Source organism: Ranitomeya imitator, chromosome 5, assembly GCF_032444005.1.
Source record: "Ranitomeya imitator isolate aRanImi1 chromosome 5, aRanImi1.pri, whole genome shotgun sequence".
Classification (NCBI taxonomy): domain Eukaryota; kingdom Metazoa; phylum Chordata; class Amphibia; order Anura; family Dendrobatidae; genus Ranitomeya; species Ranitomeya imitator.
Genome location: NC_091286.1, coordinates 535,288,574 through 535,306,663, shown reverse-complemented (window position 1 = coordinate 535,306,663; position 18,090 = coordinate 535,288,574). Strand labels below are relative to the sequence as shown.

Genomic DNA, 18,090 nt, shown 5'->3' with positions numbered 1-18,090 from the left:
CAAATGAGAAGTATTGCCGAAAAGCAGAAACTATCCCAACGTGCTGCAATATACTGGTTTTATGTATGATCCTGTATCTCCATCTTGTCACACATGTATATGGGAAGAGAGGGAGTGAGTGCAAATTACTCTTTATTTGTTACTTCATAGTATAATGGATGATCCTTCCATCATTTCTCATATCAGAGGACATGAATAAATTGAGTGAATGAGTGAGTTTATTCTAATGTAATAGAATTTTTGCTTAACCCCTATCTGACCTCGGACGGGATAGTACGCCCGAGGTCAGATCCCCTGCTTTGATGCTGGGCTCCGCGGTGAGCCCGCATCAAAGTCGCGATCTGCCTGCACCTATTAACTAGTTAAATGCCGCTGTCAATCGCAGACAGCGGCATTTAACTACCGCTTCCGGCCGGACGGCCGGAAATGGCGTCATCGCCGACCCCCGCCACATGATCGGGGGTCGGCGATTCGTCAGGATGGTGACCATAGAGGTCCTAGAGACCTCTATGGTTACTGATGACCGGTGTCTGTGAGCGCCACCCGGTGGTCGGCGCTCACAGCACACCTCCATTTCTGCTACATAGCAGCGATCAGCAGATCGCTTCTATGTAGCAGAGCCGATCGCGTTGTGCCTGCTTCTAGCCTACCATGGAGGCTATTGAAGCATGGCAAAAGTTAAAAAAAAAAGTTAAAAAAAATGTGAAAAAAATAAAAAAAATATAAAAGTTTAAATCACCCCCCCTTTCGCCCCAATCAAAATAAATCAATAAAAAAAAATCAAATCTACACATATTTGGTATCGCCGCGCTCAGAATCGCCCAATCTATCAACTAAAAAAAAGCATTAACCTGATCGCTAAACGGCGTAGCAAGAAAAAAATTCAAAACGGCAGAATTACGTTTTTTTGGTCGCCGCGACATTGCATTAAAATACAATAACGGGCGATCAAAAGAACGTATCTGCACCAAAATGCTATCATTAAAAACGCCAGCAAAGCACGCAAAAAATAAGCCCTCAACCAACCCCAGATCACAAAAATTGGAGACGCTACGAGTATCGGAAAATGGCGCAATTTTTTTTTTTTTTTTTAGCAAAGTTTGGAATTTTTTTTCACCACTTAGATAAAAAATAACCTAGTCATGTTAGGAGTCTATGAACTTGTACTGACCTGGAGAATCATAATGGCAGGTCAGTTTTAGCATTTAGCGAATCTAGCAAAAAAGCCAAACAAAACACCAGTGTGGGATTGCACTTTTTTTGCAATTTCACCGCACTTGGAATTTTTTCCCGTTTTCTAGTACATGACATGCTAAAACCAATGATGTCGTTCAAAAGTACAACTCGTCCCGCAAAAAATAAGCCCTCACATGGCCAAATTGACGGAAAAATAAAAAAGTTATGGCTCTGGGAAGGAGGGGAGTGAAAAACGAACACGGAAAAACGAAAAATCCCAAGGTCATGAAGGGGTTAAATATACACAAAATCCACTTTTTGAGAATATGGATTTTTGTAAAATCGCTTTTGCTCTGATGCAGAAAATTGGCGGACGATTTCAGTTTGGCGAATACAAATTTTGACAGATCCACATCAGTTGCTTTGGTATGGTTCTGAAATGGGTAAATTTGGTTTGGCAGATACCAAATAAACCTTGACCGGGTATGACCTATTCATCCCATTCATTCCATTCAATCCTTCCCCATTTACTAACTTCTCAGTTCAATTCCCTCTACACTGTAATAATCTTACACTGGAGACTTAATTGTTGTGATTAATTTGCCACTGCAGCCATTTATTAACAACTGATGATAACCGTTATAAAGTACCAAAGTAGAGAAGGTCCTTGGAGCTGCCAGTTCTAACTCCCACATAAACTCAAACTAAAAGAAAAAGGTGATCTACAGATGTAAAAACCAACTAATGGTCATCATTCCAATATCGGTGGTAAATTAACCATACCACCGACTCCCAGGGTCCACTCCTGTCCAGAGCCCCATAAAGTGTCAGACAAGCCAAGCCATTCTTATTCTCACCCTGAAAGTAACGATCCATATAATTCCCCTCACAATTAATTGCGCCCCAACTCCAAGGATCTCCACCACTTTGGCCACCATGACTCGAAATTCAAATATCTTAAGTATGCACTTTTTTTCTTTCCCCACACTTCCACTTTTTCCTTATTTACCCCCTTCCCATCCCCGTCTGACTCCCTTCTCCCCCCTTGCTTCTATCCCAGTGCCACCTGTCTCTCACTATTTTACTCCATCTCGGTTGTGCTTAACCTGTTTGGCTCTTACCCATCCTTGTAGGATTCTGACTCCGGGGTACAGTATTACACACCCGCTTCCTACCAGTTTACTTTGGATCACTGTAAAGACATATTTTGTATTATTCATAAATGGCATGATATATATCACATTGTTCTGAACAAATTTTAAGCTGCAATCTTCTAAATGTCATAGTTGGTTCCACGATGGAATGCTTCGCAAAGAACACACAAATAACTCTGAACTTTCAGCTTCTCAGCTTCACAAGTCAGAAAAAGCTGATTATAAAAATAAAAGGCAGAATATACATGGGTCAGTCAACCAAGAATTATAACTTCAGCTTCAAAGACACCTCATTACTATATTCATAACTAAAACAATTACTGCACATACCCATTAAAGGATCTGGAGAGGAGGTCCTCATTTGGCGAGGAGCAGGGTTTTTTTCTATGCCGTTAAACGATCAGTTATCTGTTGAGTATTTATATATATATATATATATATATATATATATATATATATATATATATATATATATATATATATATATATATATATTATTTTTTTTTTTTTATAAAACCTTTTTTTTACTTAGGGACATCTGCCGCCAGGATGACGCGTGCGACTACTACTTTAGTTTAGATGCTGATGTGGTGATGACAAATCCAGGGACTTTAAAGTTGCTGATTGAACAAAACAGGTTGGTAATTTTGCACAATTCATTCACTGTTTAGAAGAAAAACTAAACTACAACATGCTTGAAGGAAAACTGTAATTGGCGTGATTGAAGCGCGCAGTCATCTTTCAGCGGGCGAGTAATGAGCCTTTTTAGCCTTTCTAGCTGCACATTAAATAATCGCCCAGATTTTATCGAGCGGAGCTTGAAACGAAATCACAGAGAAAAAATTCTGGACCAATGCTTCTTAATTGTAAATATATGGAGAAATTTTATACCACCGTACAGAAGTGTGCTCTATGGAAAACCATTTATTCTGTAACTTTCACTATATAAGAGAAAATTGCGGTTTCCATTATGGTCTTTGTATTTCCAGCAGCAGATGTAATTGTGATGGGTAACTTTGCACAATCCTTTTGTTTAAAGCACCTTCAAATTCTACATATGTAATTTTTTTTTCCTTCTAGAAAAATAATTGCTCCTCTAGTGACTCGACATGGGAAATTGTGGTCAAACTTCTGGGGCTCTTTGAGTCCTGATGGCTACTATGCAAGATCAGAGGATTATGTAGATATTGTGCAAGGCAACAGAGTGTAAGTATACTGCTATTGGGCTATGAGAAGGGCAGCCCTAGAGGAACTGCATTATTTAAGAGACATTTTTCCTGTAAAATCTACATACATTTTAGGAAATTTTTCAAACAAACCCCTTATATCTGTATAAACATAAGCCACTAAGCACAAAATGATGTGACTGTTTATAAACACTTGGGTGTGCAAGTATGAAGGGGCTCTCCGAGAAATGTGCTAAAATAAATTAAATACACATTTAAATATTAAATCTTTTTCAAAATGCCTCCATTTAATAAAAAGGGATGCTTTATCAACTGAACTCTGTCAGGACTCAAAGATGGCAGCTACCATCAATCACACCCCATACTCGATTTCATGATGGACTGCGTGAAGCACAAGACAAGTCACGTCAAAGCAGCTTCCTGCCAGGTATCGTGAACGTGTGCTCCTCGGATAACCCCTTTTTAGCACATTTCTCGGAGAACCCCTTTAACTGGGGATCACGTCACACACTGTAGATGCCAGCTGTTACATACCCAACATCTGTCTGTCACTGCAGTGATGGGACCTAAGCTCCGATTCCTGTCTATTACTCAGATGCCATTGTCAGTCTCCTCCAGTGGTATTTAGATGAAGCAGCTGCAGTTCGATCATAGGTCACCAATAGTTTACTCTAGCAGTTGGAAGTCTACTGAAGGCTCTCATGGCTATCATCTTGTTATTCCTGTGAAGCTCAGCATAGGAGACAACAATTTACACTAGTAATGGTCAAAATGGGTAACTGGATTTGGCCCAGAAGCTGATGTCCAGCTGACAGGGTGAATTGCAGAAATATTGAAAAATAAAGGTCAACACTATAACTATTGAGCCTTTACATGAACTTGATGTATTTGTCAAAAGTTTAAAAACGTATTCAATTATTATAAATGTACTTCAGTAACCATAGAAACCATCACTAATTGTTTGTCCACAACAGTATACTTCAATACCTCAGTATTATATATAGTATAAGCGATTACATAATCCCAGGTTTTAATCCCATTGTGACACCAAAAAAATAAGTACAAAATTAAGATTTGAAAAATATATCCATAAAAAACTGAAGTGATAAAAAATATAATTTTATTTTAAAAAGGGAAACATGGTGACTTTTTATATATAAAGTGTATTTGTTGTGTAGCAAGCTGAAAATTTTCTTGTGGGAACATACTGTAGATTACCGTATTTTCATCGCTTTTTATTGGATTTGTTTTTTAAGGAGATGCAGTGACAAAAAAAAAAAAAATATATATATATATATATATATATATATATATATATATATACATATATATATATATATATATATACATATATATATACAGTGGGGCAAAAAAGTATTTAGTCAGTCAGCAATAGTGCAAGTTCCACCACTTAAAAAGATGAGAGGCGTCTGTAATTTACATCATAGGTAGACCTCAACTATGGGAGACAAACTGAGAAAAAAAAATCCAGAAAATCACATTGTCTGTTTTTTTAACATTTTATTTGCATATTATGGTGGAAAATAAGTATTTGGTCAGAAACAAAATTTCATCTCAATACTTTGTAATATATCCGTTGTTGGCAATGACAGAGGTCAAACGTTTTCTGTAAGTCTTCACAAGGTTGCCACACACTGTTGTTGGTATGTTGGCCCATTCCTCCATGCAGATCTCCTCTAGAGCAGTGATGTTTTTGGCTTTTCGCTTGGCAACACGGACTTTCAACTCCCTCCAAAGGTTTTCTATAGGGTTGAGATCTGGAGACTGGCTAGGCCACTCCAGGACCTTGAAATGCTACTTACGAAGCCACTCCTTCGTTGCCCTGGCGTTGTGCTTTGGATCATTGTCATGTTGAAAGACCCAGCCACGTTTCATCTTCAATGCCCTTGCTGATGGAAGGAGGTTTGCACTCAAAATCTCACGATACATGGCCCCATTCATTCTTTCATGTACCCGGATCAGTCGTCCTGGCCCCTTTGCAGAGAAACAGCCCCAAAGCATGATGTTTCCACCACCATGCTTTACAGTAGGTATGGTGTTTGATGGATGCAACTCAGTATTCTTTTTCCTCCAAACACGACAAGTTGTGTTTCTACCAAACAGTTCCAGTTTGGTTTCATCAGACCATAGGACATTCTCCCAAAACTCCTCTGGATCATCCAAATGCTCTCTAGCAAACTTCAGACGGGCCCGGACATGTACTGGCTTAAGCAGTGGGACACGTCTGGCACTGCAGGATCTGAGTCCATGGTGGCGTAGTGTGTTACTTATGGTAGGCCTTGTTACATTGGTCCCAGCTCTCTGCAGTTCATTCACTAGGTCCCCCCGCGTGGTTCTGGGATTTTTGCTCACCGTTCTTGTGATCATTCTGACCCCACGGGGTGGGATTTTGCGTGGAGCCCCAGATCGAGGGAGATTATCAGTGGCCTTGTATGTCTTCCATTTTCTAATTATTGCTCCCACTGTTGATTTCTTCACTCCAAGCTGGTTGGCTATTGCAGATTCAGTCTTCCCAGCCTGGTGCAGGGCTACAATTTTGTTTCTGGTGTCCTTTGACAGCTCTTTGGTCTTCACCATAGTGGAGTTTGGAGTCAGACTGTTTGAGGGTGTGCACAGGTGTCTTTTTATACTGATAACAAGTTTAAACAGGTGCCATTACTACAGGTAATGAGTGGAGGAAAGAGGAGACTCTTAAAGAAGAAGTTACAGGTCTGTGAGAGCCAGAAATCTTGATTGTTTGTTTCTGACCAAATACTTATTTTCCACCATAATATGCAAATAAAATGTTAAAAAAACAGACAATGTGATTTTCTGGATTTTTTTTTCTCAGTTTGTCTCCCATAGTTGAGGTCTACCTATGATGTAAATTACAGACGCCTCTCATCTTTTTAAGTGGTGGAACTTGCACTATTGCTGACTGACTAAATACTTTTTTGCCCCACTGTATATATATATGTATGTGTATATATATATGTATGTATATGTATGTGTATGTGTATATATATATATGTATGTATACACATTTCTAGCATCTCTTTAAGTTACTTTTATATTTTTTATAAAGTGAACTCTAACAAAATGAGCTATTTATTATTATTTATAATATTTATTTATTTATTTATTACAGAAAAGTGAGATCTCATTTATTTAGTCCCCTTGGGGGTTTTGATCCCTTCATCTATATACTGTAATACATCATTATTGCAGTATTTATCAGTAATTAAGATGACTTTATATTATACTTAATGAAGTCTTGACATGGACTGAGCTTCACAGGACTAAAATGGAAGCCTTCAGCCTTCCATGACCACCCATGGGTACCCTGTGATTGTATCATGGGGAAAGGAGAGGCGATGTGAGTTTGTGCATGTATGCACGGACAATTGTGTTGTTACAAGATTTTGAAGTTTATATGGTTGCACAGCAGCTATCAGAGCAAGCTCAAGTCACTGCAGTTATGGGAAGTTGTTGTCTATAGAACACAGCCATATCTCATGGATGCTCAGTTTTGTAGCCAACTCCATTCAACAGCACTTATTGTGTGAGTTACTAATACATCACATGTTGGGAAGGGGTTAAATATTATGTGAGAAAAATACAAATGGCCATATAATCATAATCCGAATAATCTTGATTTTGCAGTGGTGTATGGAATATCCCCTATATGGCCAATATTTACCTGGTGAAGGGACAAACTCTCCGGTCAGAGTTGAAAGAAAGAAACCATTTCATCCTGGATAGACTTGATCCCGATATGGCACTATGTAGAAATGCTCGGGAAATGGTAAGGTTGTGCAGGTTTGCCAGCCATCGATTTTACTTCATTAGATATTTGTGTATTTCATGCTTTACCATAATAACCACTGTCCTCCAGTATAAGCCAATTTTTCCAAAGCGAAGTATTAAGTCCGTGCAGACATATGTGCTCGGCACCTGTATACTTTACTACTGGGAAATGGTAAACACATTCCCTAAACCAACAGCAAATTAGTCTCTTGGGTAAACAGCACAGAAAGTCAAAGAAAAGAACAGACAACGAAATATATACATATAACTTAGAACAGCTGTACACTTCCTATCCATAATGCCGACTAGTAAAATTCTAGCAACATGCTTACGTGACCACTTAAGCAACTATAAAGTGATTAGTGGGGCCATAAAGTGAAGTGTATAATTTGTTTAAAAAGAAAATAACATTATGGAGCATAAGTTATAGGTTAAGTTTATGAGCTAAGCCTTCAAATCTAAATATTCCAGAAACTTGTCAGAATAATAATTCTTGAAATATTTTACTCAACGTGTTATACATATATACAATATGTGGTGTTTACAGAAAGAGAAATAATTTCTTGTTGAGTCCCTGATTCTTAGACTTTTTAGCTTTTGAAGCCACATTATTTGAAGTGTACAGCAAAAGTTGGCAAGTATTTCACTCCTTCATGTTGGCGCTCAACCTTCCGCTTATAACGCTCTACTGCTACAAGACCTTTGCATCCCTCTTTACTCCTCTTGCTAACAGCTTGGATACACTATGCAAAGCCCGTGGTCAAGCAGATACATTCTTTCTGGAATGCATTCATTTTTTTTTTCTCCAAAATAAATTTTGTCTTGAGCCACTGTTTAGCAGGAATGGCGAGTCATGTTGTTTGTCACATGTACGCTTTGCTTTATGCTGCATGGTGTCCATCAAGTCCATCCAGCCCTTCACCCTTCATAAGCTGTTATTTTTGAATCTGTGTTTTCATGTCTCCACAGTCAATCTAAGCAAAATATAAAGAGAGGATAAACAAGTCAACTTACTTGATGCTTCTTCATTTTAGAGTTTACAAAGAGAGAAAGACTCCCCATCTCCGGAAACTTTCCACATGTTCAGACCCCCAAAGGTTTTTTATTTTTTTAATTTTTTCTTCTTTTCGTTTTCTATCTTTCCAAATACAGAAAAAAAAGAACCCTTTCTATAAACTTTCCTAAATTTCATGTTTATTTTATCTTTGTCACGCTCCCTTCTTAAGGACTTTTTTATAGCTTTTCGTATTTTTGGTATTAAATTGTTTTCTAGCAATTTTGTAAGAATTCTATTCATTGTAAGTCCTTGTACTCATACTCATTTTTACAACAAAATTTACATTTTATAATGTGTTTTTTTTTTAATTGTTTTATGATTATTAAACAAAATGTAATAACTTCTGGACCATAAAAATTGCATTAGTGTAGATGGATCCTCAAATGGATTTTTCACAGTCCAGAATTTTAAACCATAATGTGTAAGAGTAGTTGTATTTTCTCTGCATAATAGTCTCTTGACTAAGGGTACCGTCACACTATACGATTTACCTACGATCACGACCAGCGATATGACCTGGCCGTGATCGTAAGTAAATCGTAGTGTGGTCGCTGGGGAGCTGTCACACAGACAGCTCTCCAGCGACCAACGATGCCGAGGTCCCCGGGTAACCAGGGTAAACATCGGGTAACTAAGCGCAGGACCGCGCTTAGTTACCCGATGTTTACCCTGGTTACAAGCGTTAAACTAAAAAAAAACAAACAGCACATACTTACATTCTGGTGTCCGTCAGGTCCCTTGCAGTCTGCTTCCTGCACTCACTGACTGCCGGCCGTAAAGTGAAAGTGAAAGCACAGCCGCTGTGCTCTGCTTTCACTTTACAGCCGGCAGTCACAGTGCGAGAAGCAGAGACGGCAAGGGACCTGACGGACACCAGAATGTAAGTATGTGCTGTTTGTTTTTTTTTAGTTTAACGCTTGTAACCAGGGTAAACATCGGGTAACTAAGCGCGGTCCTGCGCTTAGTTACCCGATGTTTACCCTGGTTACAAGCGAACGCATCGCTGGATCGCATCGCTAGATCGCTAGATCGGTGTCACACACACCGATCTAGCGATGACAGCGGGAGATCCAGCGATGAAAGAAAGTTCCATACGATCTGCTATGACGTACGATTCTCAGCAGGATCCCTGATCGCTGCTGCGTGTCAGACACAGCGATATCGTAACGATATCGCTGGAACGTCACGAATCGTACCGTCGTAGCGATCGAAATGTTATAGTGTGACGGTACCCTTAGGTTTATCTGCAAGACCAAAAAGGGATTATAAATTTGGGCTAGTATATTGCTTTTTTAATATATAATCTCATCGGGCATCTGCTCACTGAGACCTGGAGTATTGTCATAACAAATAATAAGTATAAGGCCACGTTCACATGTTCAGTATTTGGCTAGTATTTTTCCTCAGTATTTGGAAGCCAAAAGCAGTAGTGGGTGAAAAACACAGAAGTAGTGACATGCTTCTATTATACTGTCTCTGCCTGTGGGGTCCAGGTCCTGGTTTGGCTTGGAAATACAGATGTGAAATACTGACCAAATACTGAACATGTGAACAGGGTCTAAGACTTGGATCACACCATCGTGTATTTTCTCAGCTGAGAGAATCTGGTTGATTATGCCAATCACACTCTGAGCACACTCTAATCAGACTCTGATCTGAGTGTCAGCATAGTGTGATCTGATTCTCAGGAATCGGAAGGTTCTTCTCCAATCTGTGAGTCTGAGCAAATCGGACTCATTGACTTGCAAAGCGAAGTGTGTACTAAATATCGGATCAAACTCGGGCATGCTGTGATACATTTTTTTCCCCAGATCAGCTCTGTCTGAGGAAATAATTGGACATATGCACAGCCCCATAGAATGACATTGGACCGAGAGCGATCTGCTGTTTTGTCGGATCGCACACGGACCGATATTGCGGTTCTCTGCACGAGCCTTAATAGTTGATAACCATGCTATAGCTCCAGGCAATGGGCCATACTGTGCGAGCTCACAATAGGTTTTTTTTTTCTCTTGCTTCGCTTGACACCTACTGCAGTACATTTTTATTATTCTACATGTGACTTTTTTTTGAGGGTACAAATACCTTCCAAATCAGATACCTACTGACGCAACAAAAGATATTTAAAACATGTTAACTTCCATCTATTGTTTTATCCTTCCCATTCAACCATTCAAGAAGAATGAATTACATGTTTACATTGCAATTTAAGGAAAGGAAAGCTTTTTTTTTTCGAACTCTACCATACAACAATACTCTAATTTTTATGTGGGAAGCCCAGATGCCAACGTACAAGGAAATAACTTGCCAAATTGAAACTTTGCAAGCTATGTAATTTTCCTTCTGCCTTTTTCTTGGTTTGTTTACTTTGAAATTTAAGCAAACGGATAATTTGCATTGGCCATAAACCTCTCATCTGTTTTATGTAAAGGGAAGACTTGTTGAAAACATGGTTATCTGTTACTTTGAGGATTTGCTATGGGCTTTCTTGTAGAATCCAAACACTTTTTTTCCTTCTTTTCTTAATGAATGCTTTAATGAACTTTAATTCAATTTATCCCAGACTGTAAAACAGTCAATTTAAATATATATATACATATTCTAATTTGTGAAAAACAAAATTTAGGTTCTCAACATTTATTCTTGGTCTGGGATAAAAATGTACTGATTTTTTTTTTTTAACTTCCTAATTTTATATTTTTATACTTTTTGTAAATTACTAAATTTGCTCATATTAGAAACTATTAACCTTTTTTTTTTTTTCTAATCGGCCTCTTTTACATCAACTGCTGAAATAACTTAGAAACCTCCATAGAGCATGTAAAAGAATCTGGTCACAGTAGTATGTAACATTTTTTCCTTCAATTTGCTGGCTATTCATCACTTGGGTTATTGGTAAATGGTTAATTTAAACAGAGCACATTTCAAGCTTTCATCATTGTGAATATTTTCCTCATATCTGATTACATAATGATGATTCTTTTTTTATGAGGAAATTTCTCCAGACTTCATAATCCCCTCCAAAATGATTCATTCACCTAAGCTCACGCTGCATGTTCCAGTTGAACTAACAAGTATCCTAATATATTTTGTAATTATTTGCTTTAGGGTGTTTTCATGTACATTACCAACCGGCATGAATTTGGAAGACTTCTTTCAACTGCGAATTACAATACAAGTCACTTTAACAACGACCTCTGGCAAATATTTGAGAATCCTGTGGTATGTATTGTAAATGTGTTCCATTCATGATTGTACTGTAACCTTCAAAACTATATTATAGGGTAGCTGTGCTTTCCAGTAAAATTTCAAAATAAGCTCTCCAATTTGTGTGCATGAGGTTATCGCCATCTTTGGCGATGAGGTCACTTCCATAAAGTATTTTCACCAATTTTTCCCTTTGCAGACTCTGACACAAATGTGAAATTGTCTCTGAGCCAGTGGGAAAAAATTAGCTACAATGATTGACTATCACACATCACAGCATATAGAGGAGACTGTAGGCACAATAAAGTCTTATCTGGTGATGGATGACAATAGGATGATAGGAAGTGTTCACTTGATATGGTTGTTTGATAATTTAGCCCATAGTGTCAGCTGCTGCAAAGTCACAGGTAAAAAGTGGATAAACAATTGAAAGGGAGAAAAATGGGTTAACTGCGCACCTGATGAGAAGCCGAATGAAGATTCCAGGATGTAAACCAATAATTCCAGTAATAAACCAGTGTGTTTCAAAGTTATCCAACTCCATCAGGACAAACCACAAGTACCTGGTGAAGAAGTTGGATAACTTTTGAAATGTGCTGATAACAAACTGTACAGCAACTTATCCGGTCTCCTTGAATCTTCATTCGGTTTCTCATCAGCAACGTAGTTAACCCATTGTTTCCTTTTCAATGGTTTACACTGCACAGCACACAAAGAGGGATTACTTCTCTTCATTCCTTAGTTAGGCTTCTTTTACACTTACCGAGATTTTGCGGCCCCAAGAGATTTCTGTGGGGCCGCAAAAATGGGCTGCAATAAGTCCACAGAGCGCAGTACGCCATATGTCCGTGAGGGCCGTATTTGTCCGTGAAAGAATATTGCGCCTTTTTCACGGCTTACGGACATGGCCCTCATTGAAAATCAATGGGGCCGTAAAATCAACGGAAGCTTGTTTTTTGCGATGCACCATGACTTCCGGTTTTGCGGAAAACCAATTTTCTTTCTAATACTTTTTCAATATTATTGGAAACCCGAAAAATGGCAATCCGCAAGTATTTTGCGGTCCATTATTGCAGCAGATCATGAAAATTGTGGCGATACGGCCTGCAGAAAAGGCCCACAATAACGGGCCACAAAAAACACTGCAAGTGTAAAAGAAGCATTAGCGCACAGAAGCAGCAGCATGGAGGAAATTATACAGCAGTCCTTAACTGTGTAGATGTTAATCCAGTTCTGGAGTGAGATAAGACTTGTCAGAAAGGTCAATCTTTCTTGGTCTCCCTCTGCCTGTTTTGTCACTCTGCTCCTAACTCATACTAGTCTATAATAAGCTCAATGTGTGGGCAGGCTGTATTGTCTTGAGCGCGACCTAGTTAAACTGTTAATAAACTGAGTGGATTCCAAGTTCAGTAGGTAGGGGGAGAGGAAGAACAGTCTCACAAATGGAGAGATGGGCAGAATTCTGTGATAAGTAATGTGATGGTGTGATATGCTATGTGGGTATCATTTTTGTGTATATTTCTATTTTACTTACTTTCATGATGTTTTCTTGTTGAAGGAATTATTCGCTAATTGATGATTGGCTGTTGCTGCCATCTGATATCAACCCCCACAGTACTGTATTGTTTGCAAATATGCTAATGACATGTTGACCTAGCTTGTTGAAACAATGAGCCCCTGAGGCCTTCCCCCTCCTGACCTGTGAATGAAGAGGGAGAATTTTAAAATATCAGGGAGGGAAGACACAGATCAGTCCTGTGTAGAATGGTGATGTGTTCACAGCATCTGAGAGAAAGAAGAGTATATGGACTATGCTATCCTCTGCTGGATTGTTGGACTTTTATCCTGTTACTGAACTGCACTCGTGTTCCGGACTATTTTATCCTTTGTGTGGTGGATCGTATATGGCCCTTTTATTTTTGCCTAAATAAGGGTTTTGGGATTGTTCACTCTTCGCTGGCTCTATTGATTTTGTGATACTGGAGAAGGACTCCGTGACAAGTAATATGACCAAGTTTCTTGTGTTAAGTTTATCATGTACTATTGATTTAGTACAGCTTTTGAATCAAGATCTATCACTACTGTGTGCTGCCCTCATGTAACTAGACAAGTAAGGGCTGTTAGTTTGAGCGTAAATACGTGAATTCTAGGGTCCGAGGGTGGTGAGGTCTATATTGAAATCTTAGTGCTTGTCCTATTCATGTTGAGACCACTTCTAAATATATATATATATATATATATATATATATATATATATATATATATATATATATATATATATATACTGAATATACTCAAGTATAAGCCAAGTTTTTCAGCACATTTTTTTTGCCGATAACTCCCCCCTCGAATTATACTAGAGTGAACTATCCAGTATATATACTGCTCAAAAAAATAAAGGGAACACTAAAATCCCACATCCTAGATATCACTGAATGAAATATTCCAGTTGTAAATCTTTATTCATTACATAGTGGAATGTATTGAGGACAATGAAACCTAAAAATGAGCAACGTGAATCACAACTCATATCCCACGGAGGTCTGGAGTTGGAATGATGCTCATAATCAAAGTAGAAAATGAAGTTACAGGCTGATCCAACTTCAGTGGAAATGCCTAAAAAAAAATGATGCTCAGTAGTGTGTGTGGCCTCCACATGCCTGTATGACCTCCCTATAATGCCTGGGCATGCTCCTGATGAGGCGGCAGACAGTCTCCTAAGGGATCTCCTCCCAGACCTGGACTAAAGCATCCGCCAACTCCTGGACAGTGTGTGGTGCAATGTGACGTTGGTAGATGGTGCACAATGCGATGTCCCAGATGTGTTCCATTAGATTCAGGTCTGGGGAACGGGCGAGCCAGTCCATAGCTTCAATGCCTTCATCTGGCAGGAACTGCTGACTCACTCCAGCCACATGAGGTCTGGCATCGTCCTGTATTAGGAGGAACCCAGGGCCAACTGCACCAGCATATTGTCTCACAAGGGGTTTGAGGATCTCCTCTTGGTACCAAACGGCAGTCAGGCTACCTCTGGCGAGCACATGGAGGGCTCTGCAGCCCTCCAAAGAAATGCTACCCCACACCATTACTGACCCACTGCCAAACTGGTCTTGCTGAAGGATGTTGCAGGCAGCAGGTCACTCTCCACGGCATCTCCAGACTCTCACGTCTGTCACATGTGCTCAGTGTGAACCTGCTTTCATCTGTGAAGAGCACAGGGCGCCAGTGGCGAATTTGACAATCCTGGTGTTCTGTGGCAAATGCCATGCATTTTGCACAGTGTTGGACTGTCAGCATAACCCCCCTCTGTGGACGTCGGGCACTCAGACCATCCTTATAGAGTCGGTTTCAAACCGTTTGTGTAGAGTAGACACATGCACATTTGTGGCCTGCTGGAGGTCATTTTGCAGGGCTCTAGCAGTGCTTCTCCTGTTCCTTCTTGCACAAAGGCTGAGGTAGCAGTCCTGCTGCTGGGTTGTTGCCCTCCTACAGCCCCCTCCAAGTCTCCTGGTGTACTGGCCTGTCTCCTGGTAGTGCCTCCAGCCTCTGGACACTATGCTGACAGACAAAGCAATCCTTCTTGCCACAACTCGCATCGATGTGCCACCCTGGATGAGCTGCAGTACCTGAGCCACTTGTGTGGGTTGTAGAGTCCGTCTCCTGGTACCACAAGTGTGAAAGCACAACCAACATTCAAAAGTGATAACTGCCAATAATTTCCATCTGTTGTCTATTCCATTTGCACAACAGAATGTGAAATTGATTGTCAAACAGTATTGCTTCCCAAGTAGACAGTTTTATGTCACAGAAGTTTGATTTACTCGGTTATATCCTGTTGTTTAAGTGTTCCCTTTATTTTTTTGAGCAGTGCACATATGGTCTTTATTGAGGTGTGTGTGTGTGTATATATATATATATATATATATATATATATATATATATATATATATATATATATATATATATATATATATATATATATATATATATATATATATATATATATATATATATATATATATATATAATTTTGGCTGATGGGGCTGTGTGATGGCTTATTTTTTTATGAGATGAGACATTTTGATCACTTGTCACAGCATTTTTTGTAGAATAGTAGCAACCAAAAATTCATTTATGGCGTTTACAATGGGGTGAATGATTTTTATAGTTTGATAGATCAGAGCTTTCTGAACGCAGCGATATCACTTATGTCTATTTAAGTTTTTTTTTTAAATCCTTTCATTTTCATGGGGGAAAAGGTGGGCTATTTTAACTTTATTTTATTCAGAATTTTTAATACTTTTACTTTTCACTGTACTCGTCTGATCACTCGTGGTATATACAGCAATGTCACAGCATTGCAGCATATAGCAGAAAACACAGTCTTCTCCACAGGAAGGGTTTCCAAAGGAGCTTTTTAATAATTACGGTATGTGCATCTTCAGCAGACCCCCCCCCATAATTATAAATGTGTATAATTGTATATAATTATACACATATTGGATTTAATGCTGAAAGGTTGCCTTTAAATCAATATATTAATTTAAAGGCAACCTTTCACATTCGATTCCAAGCTAGGGTCATGAGGGTCATCAATGAGTGGAACAGGCTGCCATGAGAGGTGGTGAGTTCCCCTTGAATGGAAGTCTTCAAACAGAGGCTGGACAGACATCTGTCTGAGATGGTTTAGTGGATCCTGCATTGAGCAGAGGGTTGGACACGATGACCTTTGAGGTGCCTTTTAACTCTTAACATTCTATGATTCTATGATCTAATCTGCAGGCCTCAAGGGGAGCTGAGCAGATTGCTATATAGCTTAATAACAAAAGATTTGGAATGACCAAATCATTTAACACTCTTGTTGATTTCCATCTGCAATTGTTAACCTGTTAAATGACACTGTCAAACTCTGACCGCAGCATTTAACAGGCGCATAGGGTCACGTCATTCCATATGCCCATTGGTGTACCTATGACATTATCACAGATCGCTGATGGGTTGCTATGACAGTTGGGGGTCTGTTGAAGATGCACATACCGTAATTATTAAAGAGCTCCTTTTGAAACCCTTCCTGTGGAGAAGACTGTTTTCTGCTATATGCTGCAATGCTGTGACATTGCTGTATATACCACGAGTGGTCAGACGAGTAGTGAAAAGTAAGAGTTTTAAAAATTCTGAATAAAATAAAGTTAAAATAGCCCACCTTTTCCCCCATGAAAAATGAAAGTATTTAAAAAAAAAAAAAAACTTCGACATAAGTGATATTGCGGCGTTCAGAAAACTCTGATCTATCAAACTATAAAAATCATTCACCCCATTGTAAACGCCATAAATGAATTTTTGGTTGCTACTATTCTACAAAAAATGCTGTGACAAGTGATCAAAATGTCTCATCTCATAAAAAAATAAGCCATCACACAGCCCCATCAGCCAAAATTTTTTACTCTTGTTTTCCAGTACATTGTGGTAAAATGAATGCTATCATTCAAAAGTACAACTCGTCCTGCAAAAAACAAGCCCTCATGTCTGTGGACAGAAAAATCAGAGTTATGGCTCTGGGAAGAAGGGGAGGGAAATATGGAAACACAAAAATTTAAAATGGGGTTAAAGGGAACCTGTCACCTCAAATTGGCGGGATATTAAAGGGACAGGGACGAACGGGGTGGAGAAATGAAGAGGATACGCCACCCATCGGACCAGTAACAAATCATTTTAATATCCTGCCAATTTGTGGTGACAGGTTCCCTTTAATACACAAACTGTGTGGATGAGGCCCTCACTGTGCATAATTTGCGCTACATGTCCGTAATTAGCACAGGTTAATAGTTTCAACTATATGTGGTATTAAAGTTTCTGATATGCATATATGTGTGTGTATGTACTGTATATAAAAACATTTTTGTATCTGTGATTTATGGTTATATACATTAAGTGTGTTTTTTTTGTTTTTAGTATATATTGATATACTTTTCTATTTTAGGAATGGAAACTTAAGTATATTAATTCCAATTACTCCAAGATCTTCACTGAAAACATTGTTGAACAGGTAATTGCTAATGAAAGCTTCTATTCAATGTCTGTTGTCTTACGCTAATGCGTCGAGCAGTTTGCACCGGTGTTCACATGTAAAATTACATGATATGTTACAAAATGTTTGCACATAAATTTGTGTTGGTTATTTTATGGCCATTCTTAGCCAGGTCTGCAAACTTTTTGAAAAGAGAACAAAGCCTTACTGGGAGGGGTAGTGGCTGAGTGCAGCGGACAATTTTATCGTAAATCATGCCTCAAGAGCCGTGTAAATTTCAACAGAATTATACGCCAGTCTCTTGCTACTTGTGATTAGGGTTGAGCGAAACGGGTCGTTCATTTTCAAAAGTCGCCGACTTTTGGCAAAGTCGGGTTTCATGAAACCCGATCCGACCCCTGTGCGGGGTCGGCCATGCGGTACGCGACTTTCGCGCCAAAGTCGCGTTTCAATGACGCGAAAAGCGCCATTTCT

The 18,090-nt window shown here is 39.0% G+C and overlaps 1 protein-coding gene across 2 annotated transcripts in view; it reads left to right on the top strand.

Moving 5' to 3' along the window:
• Positions 1–18,090, top strand: part of PLOD2 (procollagen-lysine,2-oxoglutarate 5-dioxygenase 2) — a 267,967-nt gene that overhangs the window by 224,788 nt on the left and 25,089 nt on the right. The window contains exons 11-16 of one of the 2 annotated variants that reach the window (XM_069727591.1): positions 2,863–2,967; positions 3,411–3,536; positions 7,181–7,322; positions 8,359–8,421; positions 11,490–11,603; positions 17,569–17,634. In XM_069727591.1, coding sequence (XP_069583692.1) covers positions 2,863–2,967; positions 3,411–3,536; positions 7,181–7,322; positions 8,359–8,421; positions 11,490–11,603; positions 17,569–17,634 — 616 coding nt within the window. The remainder of the gene's footprint in view (positions 1–2,862; positions 2,968–3,410; positions 3,537–7,180; positions 7,323–8,358; positions 8,422–11,489; positions 11,604–17,568; positions 17,635–18,090) is intronic. The other variant, XM_069727592.1, reaches the window with a different exon arrangement.